We start from the raw sequence: 19,266 nt of genomic DNA on the forward strand, positions 1-19,266 counted from the left end.
AGGGGACCAGTGGAGGTCATCCAGCCCAACCTCCCTGCCTGAGCAGGGCCCACAGAGCAGCTCAGGATTGTGCCCAGACAGCTTTGTTTGTTTCTTAGCCCAGCTAGCCAAGATCCAGCCTAGCTCTTTCCTCTTACTTCTCCTGCAGCCACTCCTCTCTACAGCACTACTCACCTTCAGGAGTGAGGAAAAGATTTCCTAATTGCTACCAAACAAGAACTTCAGGAAATCCACAACACACTTCTTCCTATACAAAACTAAAGAGCATTAAGAATGGTTTGTAGCAAGCTTCCTTTCTGCACACTGTTTATCTTAAGTTCAGTTGAAACTGAGAACCTGCAATCAAGTTACTTTGCCAATGACTGAATTTTCACACAAAGTAAACAAAAAAAAAATAAAATCAATATTCAGCAAAATTTTTTACTTCTGCATTCTGTACAGAAAGGCATTCAGCTTTTCAAAGGAAAGGGATTCATCAGGTTCAGGACAAAACAACATCTATTTAACTAATGAAACCACAGTCTGACTTGGCTTAGTCAAACTTCTAGCTTCAGCTTTAAGCTTTAAGAGCAAACCACTTCTGCAGAATACTTACAAGTTCATCTTTACTGTGCCATCCCCACGTACCAGCACATTCTGGTGCTAGCAGCTGGTATGGGTATGTTTCCACTGCATATGAAGCACTCGGTAAATTTCCAGGTTCATTCTGGAAGTTTTCATTAACTATACACAGTCTGTCATTCTTCATGGTATCATTAGAAGCTGCATTATTCCATAAAAAGCCCACTAGATATTCACCATTACCAGAAGGAACCGTGTCAGAAAGCAGCTGATTTGTCCAATCAGCATTGCCAGTCTGAAGATTGATGAAATGTGGCCACATTTCAACGTGGGGATTTTGTCTGTCCAGGTCACAGGACTGCTTCTGGTCACTTGATCCATCTTCCATCAGACCTAACACACACTGCTCTCTGCTTTGCTGAAATCCTGCTGCACTGGCTATTTCATAGGAAGGAGTAGCAGCATATTTGTCTACCTGCTTTGGGTCAACACAAACTCCAAGCTCTTTGTTTGAGAAAATCTTGTGATCTGGCTGCATCTGTTCCCAGCTTGTGGTCAAGTCATTCATCTGAGTATTTAATATGTAACTGGTGTTTTTCAGTTCAGTAGTCTTGGCTTGCAACTGCTTCAAATTCCCCCTGGTAAAAGGTTCTAGATTCTCAGCTGATAAACCAAAACCAGTGAGGTTCTCCTTTGCGTGGATGCTGACATATTGGTTTACTCCACCATCCTGGAAATGACATTCATTTACATCACATCTACTTTTTTCACAAGTTTCTGATCCATCCTCTGTAAAAGGCACAATAGAAACTTGAGTGTTCCAAACTTCTGGCTCTGGACGGGCACAGTGACACAACTCAGGCTCTTCTGCTGGTTTGTCATCCTCATGAGAACATGCATTTTGACACAATACAGGTAAAAAGTTATGGTCTTTATTTAAGAGTTTACTGCCATCTCCCAGATTTTTTGTGGCATCTTTTAATTTTACACTCCTGTCCATACAGCTGTCCGTGAGTGCAGGTGCAGAGGAGTCAGAGGGAGCATTCTGACTGTCAGCCAAGCCTTCACTGCAACTGAAGATGTCTTTATCACAATCAGCAATGTTAGCATCCAGACTCTGTTTTACATTTTCTACCTTGTTATCAATGGACTCATTTAGCTGACCTTCAAATTTCATCTGTTTTACAGATTCTACTACATGCCCAGCTGTTTTGGCTGACTCAGTCTCTGCACTCCATTGATTTTTCACTGTGTGGAAGGAACACACATCCTGTTGTTCATCTTGTCTGCTGTTCATATCTATTTTATTCGTATGCTCACATTCCACAGACACAGAAGAGACACTGGTTTTGTAATCTGAATTTGAATATTTGCATACTTTATTCTCTACTAATTCTTGTGAAACCTGACACTCTAGGCTGTTTTCCTTTAGGAACATTTCATCTGTGCTTGGATTATGTGCATGAGATGTCACAGTGCCATCACTTATCCCTGATCTAGTTCTGCTCAAGTTACCAGCTTCCTCAAGAAAGTCACCTTTTAGTTCAGTGGCACTCACACAGATCTCCTCCTCCATGCCACTGTGGATTGCAGCTTCAGATGATGCCCTGATTTCAGTGCAACCCTTACTGTGAGTTTGAAAATCAGAACCTTCCTCCAAGTTTAGCTGTGTTTCAGTCATGTTCAAGGCTTCACAGCTATGCAAAACTGTACCAGTGCAAGTCTCTCCCTCTTTTAAGGATTCTTCAAAAGTGCTGTGATGTTCACTAGAGTCTGGTGAAAATGTTTGGCTATTACCATATGTTCTTTCAAGTGTTTTCTTTTCCACATTTGAGTTTATTTCACTTTCTGGCTCTAGAAAGCAGACCTCTTCATCAAGTTTTTCTACATTGTCCATTTCATGTAACTCTAATGATAATTTAAAATTACCCCCTATGTTGTCTACCACCTGTTCAGTATTTATTTGCTCTACAACACTTGAGGGATGCCTAGTTAGTGGCACAACAAGTGGCACAACATCAGAATGATTACTTCCCTCAGTTTTTCCTGAATTAGATACTCCAGTGTTTAATAATACATTGGAAATATGATCACTGTTTTTCACCTTTTCTGAGTTAGGGCTGTATTGGTCCTCTCCAGCAGCATCCACAGGCTTCACAGAATCACAAGCAGTATGCAGTGATTCATTCCAACTGGCAGCACTACCCATGGTATATACCTCCTCTTGCTGATTCTCAGGGATGATTTCACCAGGCACTTTTGCTTTTAAGACATCTGTTACTGTACTATCAGCATTTAACCTCTGCACCTGACACCTGTCAGTCAGTAAGTGATCAAAAGAACACTGGATATCTAGGCTACAATATTCCTTTGTATCCTTTTTCTCCATGTTTGATCTATCCTCTTTTTTATACTCAAACAGTTCTTTCTGTGAATTAAACTTAGCTTCCACTTGTGCCAATTGTTGCACTGGAAATTCCTTCCCTCTGTCTAGAGGCTGTGCCATGGTGCACATTCCTTCATCAGTAACAGCTGAGTTATCTATGGCTGCTGCAGTCTCTCCATGCACAGTAGCTGGCACCTCTTCATCCCCTTTCAGATCTTCTGCATCTACAATACAAATGCTGTAAAACTCCTTGTCTTTCACATTTTGACTGTTGTCTACATCAAGACAGGAAAATGTTGGAGACATCTCTCTATATGAGCTCAAAACTTTCTGTAAGCTGTCACTCTTGCTGTCTTCAACATTTACTCTTGTTTCATTTTGCCTTGAATGGTCACATGTAACTGCATAATCCTCCAGAGAATTTCTATTTAAGGAAATTTCACTCTGTAAGCCTTTGTCTACAATATCTGCTACATGTGAATTAAGAATATGATCAAACAAGCAATGCTCTCGTGAAGGTACATTTTCATTAGTAATATTGCTATTATTATCTTCTATATTGTTCACATACTGACCATTACTATTAAGTTTTTTAGGTGCTCTTTTTTTAATAATCTTATCTTTCTTTTCTTCACTTCTCTGCAGATTTCCATATGTACCAGAGACTTTCAAGAGGTGACTAAAGGAATTAAAGAAGCTAAAAGGTCTGCCATACGTCCTCCTAGGGCTGGCATGGGGAGTATTCCCCATGCTGTTATATGATGAATATTTTCCTTTTCTACCCCAAAAACCAGATTTAGAATCTGACACTGAGCAATCATCACCACAAACACGTTCAGTGCTGACTGTCACAGCTGCCCCGTTAACTGTCCTTCCCACTGTATGCAGATCCTGGCCTTCCACAGTTCCAAAAATTGAAGATAAAGTTTTACTTATCCTTGACTTTGGTGCTTCCTCTTCCACAGATTTTTGTAACAAGCTGGTTTTCTCCTCACTCGTGCTGTTACTCAATTCTTTACTGAAGCAGCAGCCCATGTTTAATAAGTAGTGTCAGAGGGTCTTCTCATTGCAAATCACCTTCCTCTTTACACTAACTTTCTATGGCTACTGAGGAGACAAGCCAACACCCAACTGCCAAAAATAGCACACTTGAAAACCATGCAGGGGTTCATATGTCATTGCCACTCAAAGTCCAAATCCCAGTTGCTGAGCAATGTTTCAGTATTTCATCATATAAACTGTAATATTCAAGCCAAATACTCCTTCTAATGAGATTACAGTCTGTTTAGGAGTATTACTGAGTCTTATGAACTTCTATTGTTTCCTAAAAAGTTTTGTTCATCCAAATAGTTAAAATATTTAAAGGACATCTTTCACAATGCCCATATGTGCCAGAAACTACTTGTTTTCATATTTACTACAACTCCCACCTTCTATACAAGGAAAAATGCATTCCGGCTTGACATATTTAAATCTGACATGTAGATCAAACACTTCTTGGACATTTTCTCCTTCTTCTCCCTTCCCCCAGAGCTGAACCTACACCACAATTACTTCTTTAGGAAAAACAGGCTAAAGATAGATAAGACCTCATGTATTCCATTGAGCAGTCATTGTATGTTATCAGAAGCTAATTCTGTTCCAAGCCTTTTTTTTTTAATTTGTTATCTGCATGAAAAAAAAAGAATACATAATTCCTCACTGACTTACAGCACTGAAGGGGGCCTCAAGATCATTTACCCACCTCATGGTACTGTGACAGGATTAATTATACTTAAGCTCAGAAAAAAACTGTGTACCCTTTTACTAAAAACTCAGAAATATTTTAAAAGTAATTTGTCTGAATGCTATTCCTTCCAAAAGTCTGTCCTCAATAGTTTTCATTGTTGTACATATACAGACTCCTCCTGACCTCATTACAACTAAACCTTTTTTATACACATGTATTTACATATTGAAATACTTCTACTACTGTAAGATCTTGTAGTTGCTAATAAAAAGTGGTTCTGTTTCTTCACATATAAAAGCCCAATAAAAAAGCTGAAAATACTCAGCAATCTTTTTCTGCCCCAAACAGATTTGTTCTTCTTTGCTTTTCCATTACCTCACATCACTTAGACCTTCTCTCAAATGCATTGCTATTTTTTCAGATTTGGACTCCATACTTCAGAGAGCTTACAGAGTGCACAACTACAGCACCACCCTACTCTGTTACTTAAAAGATACTGAAAATCAGTAAGAGAGTAAGACAAGACAGACCCTTAAACTCTATTTCAAGTGTTCCTTCAGAAGAACACTTAAGTAAGTGCTATTTTTCCATTGCTTGTGCACCTTATGGTAACTAATATTCCACTAACTCTCACCATAAAAGATTGCTGAACTGATAAAAAATTACATCCCCTCTTCAGCAAGTCTGCTTTGAAATTGCAAAGTAAGATCAGAGGAAAACTACCCTCCCCCCACCCCCTATCCGACCCAGGAAGACTCCAAGTGCCTGCAGCTACACTGTTCCTAAGGATAGGAAGTCTGATGCATCATTGCTGCCATCTGCTGCATTTTTTTCAATTCTCCCCTGGGACAAAGTTATTCAACATGCCTGGATCCAGACTGAAAACTATGCCAAGTCACTCCTCTCTTTAGCATTCCCTGGAACCAAGAACAGGCAAAGGGGGAGGGAGTTACTTATAATAGTTTTTTTGAAGAAATGCCATGAGCAAACAATTTAACTGTTTTTAATGTCAGCTTAAAGTCACAGTAATACTTAAAAACTTCACAACTATTCAGAAAACTCCCTTATCAGATAAACAAATAGAAAGATTTTTCCCTTTGTGATTTAGCCACTACTAACTCGTGCTTTCTAGAGAGGAGCTAAGTGTCTTTAAGAGACAGAGCAGGGAAAAGTCCACTTTTCCAGTGCCTTAACAACCACTTCTCCTATCAACTAATGGAAGAAAAGGGGTGAAGCAGTTCAGGCAAGCAGAAACTTATTCCAGTTTTCCCATACCCTTCTCATGTGTAAGAGCACATTTTGTACTTGTTCCTTTGTTTTTATCTTAGGGTTCCAGGGATAATTTCTATTTTAAAGCAGCTACAGTGCACATTCATTAAGTCAAATTTCTCAATACTATTTAGTGTGGGATTACAACTTTAAAGAAAAAAGGCAACATGAATTTAAGCAGAAAATGCCACTCCTGTTACGCTACATCACTCGAGGCACCTTCTGGCTAAGCTTAACACTGCCACCAACTTGAAAAGCACTTAACAGAGTTCATGCTCTGCTACTTCAGAGCCCAGCTCCTCTGGGGAGTAAATTTTGTTATTTTGTTTTGGTTTTTTTCCCTTTATTCATGCATATTTTAGCTCTGGTATATTGCTCATGTACTCAAAGCCTAAAGAGGTTTTCTGACTGCATGAAACAAAAGTGCTCTGAAGCAGCACTCTCATAACCTGAACAATTACTTTTTTTAATAGGTATTTTGTCCTATGTCCTGTACACACCTACACAGAAGGCAAGAAGTCAACATGCTTATTAACTAGAGTATACTTACCCTCTTTCATTTCTCAACATACTTTTTCTTTGACAAGTAGTAAGGGTTTATCCCAGATATAGCCTTATAAGCCTACATTTAAGAACAATCTATATTCAAAGTTACAATAACACAAGCCAAAACAGTCCTTACAACCTACCAAAATCTAACTTCCTTTAGTCTTTCTCTATAACAAAGTCATGCAACTGTAACAAGTTCTGAAGAAACAGTGATTATGCTGCACTCCCAGGCCACACCTGATGCCATGCCCATGACCAGTGAAGGGAACACAGAGGAGCAGCCTCACAGCAGACGTTGCAGTGACACCACTGCAGGCCTCTGAAACAGCTGATCAAACTGCCTGACTTGCCTCCAACAGATCATGGTTAATGGACTGATAAGAGTTTAAGTACACATTCTACACTCTGAAATAATCAAACATGAGCATTAGATGTCATCTGCATGTATGGCACTATTCTTATGGTCTTATTCACTTTTCTTATGGCCTAAATCTAGAATACCATGACAGAAAGAGCAAACACCAACCAGTATTGGTTCTTCATGATGCTGATACTGTACACGTCCAGTTTAAAGTCTAATTCTCCCATTTCTTGTTTAAAGCTGGTCATGATCTCTTGAGTACCACCTACTCATTATACAAACTGCTGCTTAACATTAAATTGGCACATATTGCATGTAAAACTGTGTTTTGTCCAATGATCTGAGGATTATCTGGTATACTGAATTTTCACTGAGCACATGGTCCAGTATTAAATTACTAAACTTGATTTCCCCAGTTCCTTTACATTTTGAGGCTTATTCTTGAATGGGCTGCAAAAGGATTTTTGAACAACATAATCCAGCAGCAATAAGCCTGAGACATTCTCTCATATCCTTCCTAAGAAAAACATTTCTTAACATACTTACAATTACAATTAAGTGCCATCTTTTCAGGAAGCTCTAGATATTTCCCCCCCACTTTGAACAACAGTAGGATTGAACTTTTGTTACAGCACCTATAAGGACTGACAAAAATCAGTGTACCACACAGATTTGAACTGCCATTAACAGAAACCCACGGCAGCACCTGGTAATTATTCAGCTAGGGAAAGAATGGGTGATGCTAATATTGCAATCAGATGGCAAGTTTAAATGGCCCCACTGTAATATCCTGCACTGGAACACATATTTGCAGAACTTGGTTACAGGAATCCCTTTTAAAGATATTTTCAAATTTCCAGATCAGGTCTTCAATTTGACTAATCAAGGAAAGAAAATTCTTTGGACCTTGGAAAGTGCTCTGAGAGGCCACACATTCAAATGTTAGAATGGCAGAGGAAGAGTTTAGGCTCAATAAGTAAGGAAAAAGACTTGTGCATGTTTTTAGCACTAAAAGTCAGTTAAATCTTAATTGGGCAGAGACAGGACATACAAACTACCTCCACCATGGGATTTGCACCTTGGCCTCTTCCCTCAGAGTAACCTAATTTCTAGCAGCAAAGAGTTACTATTGAAAAGGAAGCACAGAAGTGAGTTAAAATGGAGTGAGCTGCCTCTAAAAAGCTGACTCTCCTGGGTCCAGCCTAACAAGGGCTCTCTCAGAAAGAGTAATTGCCAAATCAGGATACAAACAGTCTATTGGCAGATGTCACCTGAAGTGACAAAGCCCACCTCTAGGTTAAAGAAGTTGAAAAAACAGCACATTTAACTACCAAAGCTAAGAAAACCATCAAAGTTAAGAATCTGCTAGTATCCTCTAAGCTGTGGACCTCCAGTGTGTAAGTCTAAGGTACTATTGACAAGAAATCCATGAAGATCCTCAAAATGCCAATTTCCTTCCAACAACTTGTGCACAAAATTCTGCTGTTAAATATCACTAGAATCAGCCAAACTGATTGGTTGTGTTGGAAATGAACCAACTAGACTAGAACCATACAACATTGTGATTGACCTAGATATTGCTTTAAATAGCATCGTTTCATAGCTACTTCAATGCAGAAGAAAAGATTGTCTCACTCACTCTGAGGTTAAGACTTTGATACATGTTAGTGAAAAAGTGACCTGTGTATCTTTAACCAGCAACCCTGAAAAGTGACTTCTGAAGGATTCCTTCAAAATATCAAAATCTTCATTTTAATTTAGTCACTATTGATTACCTATTCAACAGTACTCACAGTAGAATGTCTTCAATTCTGTTCCTGCCAAATAACAGAATGACCAAGCTCATAATTAGAAAAATTTAGTTATTGTTCAAAGAGAAAACAAAAAGTACTTGTTATATAACCACTTCTGATGAAGAACTAGCCTAATACCTATTTTTACAGGATCTACAGAAGTGTATCAAGATTTCCCATTGAATTAACTTTCTTCCTGAACAAAAGCATTTGGACAAGGTCTATCTAGATATCCCATTGGAACAGCACAGCCAAAACAGCTGGGAACACAATTCAGCACATCTCTTACAAGTCTATTAAAAACAGACTCCCAGAAAGCTCACTAGGTGCCAGGGCAGTATGGCCCCATATCAAATGCACACTGAAATAATGATCAGCACAAACATGCACCTACATCTTTGTGCAGTCTAGCACTCTGATTTCAAAATAATTAAAACACAAGAAACAGCAGGTCTTTTCACCTGACCCGAAGTATGCACTTGCTAAAGGCAACAGAGCCAGGACTCCAGAAGTTTTTTAGTTTTTTCTCCTTCCTATCACATTTATGGAAAGATGGAAGTGTTTTAATGATCTTAGCTTGCTAACTCTTTCCTGTGCTCTGTGAAGTTTTTCCCCAATTATAATCTTGTTCACAGAACTTGCAAGTGAAGTCCTGAAGCGCTGACAAAAATCAACTCATGTAAGCATGGCATTACAGAAGGGACCATTTTGAAAGCACCACTGTTAACAAAATATATTGGTAATTATGCTCATACCAGAATGACCTTCTGATGTTGTACACATAAGAGTATCATATTAGTATAACTTAAAACCCAATAAGCTACAGGTCTCATCTTTTTCAGATAAAATATTCAGCCAAAGAAAAGCTTTAATCACAATAGAACAAGTTATCTGAAATGTACCATTATAGCATTATGGGTACATTCCAAGACACCTAAACTGACATCAGCTTTCTCTTCTCATGAAAGGAACAGTAAAGTCTCCTGAAATATAAATAAATGGTTATGCTCTTTTTCTCCAAATAAGTAGGGAAGAACAGGAATTAAAATTTAAATACATTTGTTTTAAATAAAAACTCTAGTATGTCAAAGAACCAGCACCCATATGAAGACAATAAATTGCCTTTAATGCTAATGCACCAACAGCTTCTAGCTCTTCAAGAAAATCTTCAAGCCACTCTTACTCAAGTTTATTTGCACTAATACTCTGGGTACAGAAAAACAAACAAACACACACAAAAAAAAACCAAAAAACCCCCAGCACATCTCAAAAGTTCAACTTCCGGAAGTATGGCAGAAAACCAGGTTGAATTTTTTTCCTCTACTGTCAAACAAGTAAAAATTCACATCTAAGAAATGTAAAACAGAGAACTCAGGAAAGAAAAGGGGGAAGAGGAACAAACAAAAAGTGCACCAGCTTTCTCAGAAAAGCAAAGCATGAGTTTTTCAGAACACTCCCTAGTGCTTGTTCCAAGCTAAGCTGGAAGCAGGAAGTATCTGCTCCTTAGCATGGCACAAGTGAAACTCCTGGCAGAACATACAATGAAACCAAACCCTTTAAGATGTCCCAAGAGGAAACATTCCTCCCAATATACAGTTAACAAAGTACAAAGTAAAAAATTTGAACGTATCTGAATAAAAATCAAGTCTTCAATCTTCTTGAAGACATATGCAGCATTTACTACAACATATATGCACAAGCATCCCATACAGCCACTGACTGGATCCTGCACAGCAGCACAGCAACAGCAGCACGTGCCACTTGGCACAACTGACTGAGCAAAATTCCTGTTACAGGCTGCCAACTCCTGCTTGTGTGGCTTTGTGCTTTTTTCAATTACAAGTACACACAAAGTGCATTCCCTGCATTGTCCTCACATGGCAAAGTGTGACCAAGAACTTAATTCAAGATTAGTGATACAATTGCTGCATAGCCTAAAAACCCCTGTACCCTAAATGACTGCTAACTGTCCTATCTTGCAGTTTATGTAAATTTCCCCCCAAAGGGCTGAAGCCAAGCTAAGTTGAGTTTCTGGTCAGTATGGAGAATTAACCACCTCCAACAGCTCTGTTCTGGCTGTTTAATGTTTCAATGCTTTCTGTCAGCCAACTGTCTTCTAAAATGTTCTGACCTACAATTTTGATTAAGACATGATGAAAACACAATGTTTCCTACAGCACACCAGGGGAACATGCAATTATAATACTTACTAGATGAGAACCGTCCTTAACTTCTTGTACTTGCTGCACCTGCGGTTCAGCCACAACTTTAGTGTCCTGATCAGAAGTCATGAGCTGTCTGCTTTTTGGCTGCTCAGAGAGAACTTTAGTGGTCACCTTTGTAAGCTGCAGAAATAAGAAGACAAAAGATTCTGTAAGTGGTTGTTGAAATTCTTGAGAACCACAGCCACTCCAGACACGCCACCCTGACTCAGAGCAAAGGCCCAAAGAACTTCCACACAATTCAGCTGGGATTATGCACCCAGAGAAAACATAAAATGAGGATAAAGCCACCTTGCAGACACACTCAGCTCCCAGTCACTAGCTGCTTTGGGATTACAGATCAACACTTGCCACAGCATTGGGCAGGGAAATTCCACTGGGAAAGTTTCTCTTGATTCTCACCTGACTTATTCAGGCTGCATTTCAAACCATGACTTCTTCATACCACCTGCAGACTCCACTCACTAAGAAGCATTTAGTCACAAACCAACCCTTCTTCCATAACTACTTTTATGGTCATTTTATCTTTGCAAGATTTAAGAAGCATGTTACAACAGTTCTGCTAGACTAGTAATGCTCAACCAGTTCTTCTGCTCTATCACCCCAAAATCTTATTTTATTTGATTAAACAAGTTAAAAACTCAGTAGAGTTGAAAGTCTGACAGTGACATTGCTTTGAAATTTGACGCTATTATTTAATGCTGTTATTTTTAAAAGTTGCCAAACAAACAATAAAAACTAATTCAAAGCATGAAGTCTCAAAGTAAATATTGAGGTGTGAAAGACAGGCTTTATATTTTTTTTCTTTTCTAAAAAGATGTAATGTCACAAACATTTTTTCACAGAAATCCTTTCTTTCAGATTTCTGCGTCTTCTGGAGGGCAGAGGCCTCAGAAGAGAACATAAAGAATTATTATCAGATGCTGTAGAATGCAACAAGAGCACCTTGATTAGCTCATGTTCCCATGTTTATAACTGGAGGCCAATCACGAGTGCAAGCTAGGGACTGAGTCCTTAGACACAACTTTGTTATAAATTCTTTTTTTCTATTCTTAGCTTAACCTAGCAGCTCTGCAAACTTCTCTCTTTATTCTATTTAGTATAGTCATAATGTATTATATATGATGTATCAATAAATCCAACCTTCTAATCAAGAAACAAAATTCCCATCTCTCTCACCACCAGCGACCCACTCAGGTCGCTGTAATAATGTAAAATGTTTTTTTAGTTTTTTATTCACAGGAAATTCCAGTACTGGATCTGTAACAATGCATGAGAAAGGTTTATTGTCTTCAAGCTGGTGACACCAAACATGCAATCTCCCTAAAATGAAAATGTAAAGATTTGTAGCACATCTAAGTTATGTTCCATTCTTTAGGAACATAAGCCCATTTTAGGCTACCTTGACTCCAAGGCTAGATTTAAGAAGACCTTCAGTCTAGAGCATTATGGCTTTCCATGAGTCTCCTTCACACTGTATTTTGAAATGGACAAAAGCAAATATCAAATGCAACTGACTGAATATATTCCAACATTTTCAAAGAAAATTACTATGTTCAGCTATAAACTGATTTGAGCACCTGTATTACAGGATTATGCAAAGGTATTTTGTACATGTAGCTGAGGATACAAAATACACTGACATCCCCAAGAAGATGAACATTTCAGCTTACATGAACAGTTGCTTATTACCTCATGCTACTGATGTGAAGTTAGCACAAAAAGTATGTTTTCAAAAGAAACACAAGTCACTGTTTTATTCTCAGAAGTTTCTTTTCTTAACACTATGTCTCTCACCCTGGAATAGAAACTACTTAAGGAAGAACTGGCACAGACAAAAAATCACATTAAAATGGAACTAAAAAATTACACTATCCCTGACAGTGTTACACACAAATATACTCACAGGTTATGTAACAAAGCCTGGAATTCATTCAGGATGTTCATATTTTATAAAATAACCAAAAACCATCCTCAGGATGAAAGCAAACTTTTCAAAAGCAGTATTAAATAGCCAGACTCTGTGTTGCTCAAAGCCATGCATGGGAAGAAGCAGACACTTTAGCACTGCATGAAGTGTCCAAGCCTCTTGGACAACACTTCTGTTTCTGTTCATATTTTTTAAAGAAATTGTGTTTAGCCTTCCCAAATTTTGGATTAATTTTTCTTTCTAAAAAGAACCCAAGACTCCTTAGTCATTTCACATTCACTGTATGTAACCTCCGCTGTTGATCATACTACCCTCGGGCATGGCTTTAGTCCAGTCATAAGCTAAAGGCTACTTTAGAGAAAGACAAGCATGTTTCACTCAGCAATGGTGGTAACTACTCAGCAATGGTGGTATCTACTCAGCAGTTTGATCCCAATATCCATGTTAAGGTAGCTCTTTACATCCTTCTGTCACCTATTTATCTCATATATTCCCACTCCCTTCTAGGACCAGCCTGTCCAGAGCCATGCTGCAGTCTCTTCCATCCTCTGGTACATATGTTAACACCAGAACTTTCTAAGTTTATGGATAAAGGAAGGGAAGGGAAACAGCTGCAGTTATATGAATCTGTCAAACAAAAAGTAAAGTTCCACTACATATATGTCCTTTAAAGCATTTGCTGACTGGCCATCAAGCACAAAATACCCAGCTAAATCATTAATTGCAGCTGAGGATAGACAGGTTGTCAGCTAACCTGACATCACACCACTGCAGTGTGCACGCTGCAACTCCAAATTCCTTGGGTAAGCCACCAGCAATTAGAACAGCATATCACCCTCCTGCTTTACAGAAATCCCTTAGATGAGATTATGCAAGATGCTTATCCCAGGCCAAGTCTAGATTGAAGCAACAGGTAACTTTGCTTACTCAGACTAATAATCATATTCTCATTAGACACATGGATTTGTTGTGATACACACCATCCTAATACCACTCACCTTGTAAACAAATTCTTTTTAGTAATTACAATGTCAAACCCATATATTTAAGTTGAATTTTCATCTCTAAGTATCAAAATGGCACTTCAAACAACAGCAATAAATTAATTTGTTTGAAGAGGATAAAACCTGCTTTCCAAATCCTGTGATTTTAACAATGATCATCCTTTGCCTTTCTGCAAATGAGCAAGCCGTACAGAAAGCTCCCAAACACAGAAGGAGGGAGCTTCTGTTGCAATTTTTCTTCACTTAATACATCCCACTGCTACAAGTCTGCAGGATGTCAAGTGCTCAGCTGCAAAATCCCAGTGGTTGTGAGATACTTCAAAATGACTCCACATGCAGGGCTGTTCTGGAAAGTTAATGCCACCTTTCCTACTGCAGAGCTGCCACTTTTGGACTCCTAGAGAACAAAACCCACATGGCAGCAGACTCCCATGACTATCATGGCAGAGAATACAAGGGCTGTAGAAAAAGGCAGTGATACTTCAGGAAAGAGAAAACCAATAAAAACCATGGAATGTTAAAAGCTCTCCATATGATATGTTTTAGCATGTTTTTCATTAGTATTGATATATCTCTTCATATAAAAGCTTATTTATACAAACCACAATCAATAACTGGCAATTCTAGAAACCACAGGTACATATTCACTGTTTGAAATAGTTTATCAGCTGGATTAGTGACAAGTTAAATGGAGCATTTTAATGCAGCAATAAAAATTATCATCCAGCTGAAGAGTTACCTTGTCCATGACTTTAAAAGATAGGGTTTACCAGTCAGCAGTTCAATGTATCTTTGCATAAATAAGTGTTGCAGCAATAAGCAGGAGACATTCAAGAGAAAAATGCAAGTTGGAAACCCTTTTGGAACAGAGATAGCAGTACCTACAGCAGAACACTGAGCTATCACAATCAAATGACAATTTTTTCATCACAGAATCACAGAGCAGTTTTTTAGTTGAAAGGGGCCTTTTGAAGGTCATTTAGTCCAACTCCTCTGCAAGAAGCAGGGACATGTTCAACTCGATCAGATTGCTCAGAGTCCTGTCCAACCTGACCTTGAATGCTTCCAGGCATGGTGCATCCACCACCTCTCTGGGCAAGCTAGGCCAGTGTTTCACTGATTTAGAAGCACCCATTAATTTCAATTTCTGCAAATGCATATAGTAAACCATTATATCCTTCTGGCTTGACACTGGCCATCGTGGAGTAATAAGTCAAGTTCAGCAACTTGAGAATAACTCTGTTCTTGACTCTACTACAGACATTTAAGTACTTATGTCTACAACTATCTGTCCCAAGAGAATCTGCCTAGATTGCATTGAGACTTATCAAAAGTAGTCCAAATTTGGTTTGTAAATAGCCAAGACAGTGAAGTTTAAAATACAGGAAAAACATTTTTCTTTAGAAACAGCACAATATTCAACCATGTTTGCTTTCCCCAAAACTGTAATACACTGCTCCATCTGCAAAACTAGTAATTGCAACAGCAAGGGCAAGAGTGCTTTATTAGTCCTTTTCTCATTAGTTACCCTTCACTTGTTCAGATCTGCCCCTGGGGACATCTGGTGAGTGGTTAACTTGAGGAGTTAAAAGAATATTTTCAGGAGGGATTGAGACCATCTGGTCAAGCAACATGGGTATTTCAGCCTCCTGGTTTCACTCTGCAACATCCACAACCACCTTCACAAATAGAAAGATAAGGGGTTTTTGTTTGGGGAGGAGAGCTTGATTTTTAATTTTTTTTTTTTTTGTCTGAGGTTTTTGTGAGGTTTTTTGGGCACTTGTAGCATTTTGGTTTTTTTTAAAGCTGACACTATGGTTCTTCTCTGTCAAGTATTTTCAAAGCCATCTAGTTATAAGAATTCCATAATTTCAGAAGATACAAACCAGCAATGGCCCACAGAATGACTGCACAGATAAGTGCACACAACCACATGATGACTCTTGCCTGGGTGCCAAGCCAAGCAGAGCTGGGACTGCTCTCATCCAGAAGCCACACGTGTGTGTCAGTGTGGTGCCAACACCCAGCCAACCTTTACTCTGCCTTTAGTGCAGGTTTGGGTATCTCAGTGTGAGCAGAGTTAATGTGCAACTGTCTGAAGGTATTTATAAACACTCTGCTTCCACATGCACCACAACCTTGCAAATAGTTTGGAAAAGACATCTCTCTCCCTGATTGTTACACAGCAAACAAAACCCCTACTGCCCTTGCTGACCTCCCTGGAGTGTAGCCCCCAATCCTCCTGCTTTCACTGTAGACATCTCTAATTTTCTCATTCATATTCAAAGTGTGCTTTTCTGCACTCTGTTTCACTGTCTAGAGTTACTGTAGTCTGTGTAGCAGCATGTGTTCCCTCAATCAAATCAGTCACATAGATCTGTTATTTAAAAACATGCAAAACCCCAAACAATGCTCTAGGGCCGAGATCTTGCCTGCCAACTTTCAGCCCAGGGTAATCAGCCCTTAAAAAGAGATTTACAAATGCAAGTGCTGACAACTAACTTTCACCCTGCAAACAGCAACAGCATAAAGCAAAAAAAGCTCACTAGAATAAAAGAACTTTTCACTGCTCTTCCAGCAAGTACAAACAAAAATAGATTTGAGTTTAGCTTTGTGCAGAATTCTTCCTAGCAAACATTTTAGAAACTTTAAACACAGATTAAGTTTTCACAAGGCTAATACAGAAATACACTTCAGTAACATGAGAAAGCTTAAAATGTTTTCCAAACAGAGGTGCATTGCTTAACTTGAGCCTCATAACAAACTTCCAGCTGCAAGCCAGAAATCCTCTTTCTGCAGTGAGAGAGAACATTCTTTCTCACCATGTACCACACACTTTTGTACCCATGAGGATCACGACACCACAGCAGAGGTAATCAGAGCTACCACTGACCTCAGCTCTGAAAAGTCTTAGCACCTGCTGAACACATCACATAGACATTTATATGAGAAATAGTAGATGCCTTTCCCAAAAATATGCTACAATTTTAATACATTAGCTCCTCTTTAAATGAAGTTTAACTTTTCTTTATTAGTTTCACCAGCTTTGTGAATAGCCAAAGCATATGTAATATATCAAGAGTTAATCATGTTCTCAGTCCCAGTGCCAACTCAGATACAGGATATTTGGTTAAGCTTATACAGCATCACCAAGAAAAACTGGAAAAACCCTAATCCTGAAGGGCTGAGAGTTTCCCTCTTAGTGTCATAAGCACTGATACAAACTTGCAATTTTCATCAGGTGGTTGTTTGAGGATACTTTCAAAAAAACATCTCAGCTGTGAGAGCTGACCCATCATGCTGCTGCATGGGGCACATGCTGCCATTCTGTAGATGAGTAACATCATCCAGGCTGCGTCATGTCCACAGAGAAACTTGTGACAACTCAGGGGTTTCCATCTTTCCCTTCAAAGCAGGAAATCAGTTTCTTTACAGAACAGATGTGACAAGCAATCCAGCTTTCAAAGGATGGCATTATTTAAAATAAAATATACTGTGAAGAAGTTCCATCACCACAGCAGATAATATAGCTGTGAATAAGAAATCTAACAGCACCAAAAGCGTATCTGTTTGTGGCCATCTCTGCAATCATCACTGTGCCTACATCAGTTGTAAAATCTCTATTACACAACAGCAATTAAAAAGCTGACACGACAAATATTTAGTCACAGCATGTGTCTACAGAAGTCTTGAATACACTACTACTAAAAATCATCACAAGGTCCTCAATTTGTTTAACTGCTGATTAGCTCAACAGTTGGGGAAAAAGTTGAAAATTCACCTCTGGAGCTTAGTGTTTAGAGCCAGTGATCTATGCAAGTCTGTCAGATGAAGGTTTCAAAACATACAAGCACCCAGTGCAGCCACCATGCTGGCACATACAAAGTTAGATTTCAAAAAACCCAAGAAAAGTACCATTGGATTTGTTTCAGTTTTCCTTCCTGCCAAGAAATTACTTATGCCCCAGCACTCTCCAGAATAATGCAACTTCTGGGTTCCTGAAAAGGAACATGGACCTAAGCACTGGGGGCAAACCTGCAACAGAACACTTGGAAAACTCAAGGCACTTCAAAATGCACAAGGCAACAGCAAGAACTGCAGTGTCAGAAGAACAATTAAACCTTAATGCTGTACCTTTTTAACATCATTCAACAGAAAACACAAATCATTTAGAGCTGCTGCTGCACCTACTTCACAACTTTGTTTTTTTTAAATCCCTTCTGTTGTTTATAAGGCTGACAGCCTCCAAAATTATTCTGCAATTCTATTAATTATCCCTTAAAATGTAGTCTCTCATTTTAAAAAGGCTGCAATAGTAAATCTTGCTGTTTAAAAGGAACGCTGCATTTTTTAATTTAAAGATCTATTTCTGTGTGAGGCTTCCCAAGCAATTCACAACTCTCATCATTTACTGAACATTCCCACTCACACAGAAACCTGGGCTATGAAGAGACATCAGAACTGATTACTCTGCAAGTCTGGAAATCCAGATCATTACAGTAATTAGCTGTCCAAAAGATGCCAAGCAGCAAGTTACTAAACAAAGGTGATAAAATACCAAAGAAACCTGATACTGGTGAATGATGAGGACTCTGTACAGAGCCATACGAAAAACTCTTTCAGTGAAGAGCAAGAAAAATGGGAAGAGGGTAAAGTTACAGTCTTACTCAGCACCTCAAACAAGATGATGTCAACGGTGCACAGAAGATAAAAGGCTAGATACAAAAAATATACACAAAAATTATAATTTTTTATTGGTGGAGGTCATCCTGTTATGTACTGCATTTAAAATACATGTGTGTAATGAAAATGAAATAATTTCACTACACTCAATGGTCTCTCACAGAATTTCTGCAGCCCTCCTGCACACCAAGAAACTACACATGCAGTTATTATCTGATGTGCACTCAAACATCACTCCAGAGATGGACCAAGAAGCCTGTGGCTCACATCCTCCTCAGTAATGCAATAAACCAGATGTTTAATGGTATATAACCTAACAAAAATCTTACCATTTAAGAACACTAGTAGTGCCTACCAAGCAGGAATAAGCCACTAGGAAGAAATTTTTATGCCTTATAAGAATGTCATGTGCCTTGAAGACAAGAGTGATTGTGTCATGGGCAGTTTTCAGTTTGCTTATGGCTTGTTCTCAGTTTTCAAGTCTGAAGCAGCACTCTCCTGACTGCAGGCTGAAGCACATTACATTAAGAAACTCAACTCATTAATTAGCAGGAGTTGCTTCACGTTGCACATCCATCACAAAGCCACAAGCTTGTTTTCCTCACTGTAAGTGGACTAACAGCACACACCCTGCAGGTTATTCATAAAGATATATATTTAATTTCTATTATAACTATCGTGCCAGATAAGATATTTATCAGATTATGATTTCAAAAGTACCACACTTAATTAAAATTCATCTCTCAACTCTCAGATTTGTGCATTTTCTAAGCAACCCC

The 19,266-nt window shown here is 38.7% G+C and overlaps 1 protein-coding gene across 2 annotated transcripts in view; it reads right to left on the bottom strand.

Annotated features, from left to right (window-relative positions):
- LARP4B (La ribonucleoprotein 4B) overlaps positions 1-19,266 on the bottom strand; it is a 55,657-nt gene that overhangs the window by 26,118 nt on the left and 10,273 nt on the right. For both annotated transcript variants that reach the window (XM_058808855.1, XM_058808847.1), the window contains exon 2: positions 10,859-10,993. In XM_058808855.1, coding sequence (XP_058664838.1) covers positions 10,859-10,939 — 81 coding nt within the window. In that variant the 5' untranslated portion in view covers positions 10,940-10,993. The remainder of the gene's footprint in view (positions 1-10,858; positions 10,994-19,266) is intronic.

The sequence above is a fragment of the Ammospiza caudacuta genome, chromosome 1 (assembly GCF_027887145.1).
Source record: "Ammospiza caudacuta isolate bAmmCau1 chromosome 1, bAmmCau1.pri, whole genome shotgun sequence".
NCBI classification, from domain to species: Eukaryota; Metazoa; Chordata; class Aves; order Passeriformes; family Passerellidae; genus Ammospiza; species Ammospiza caudacuta.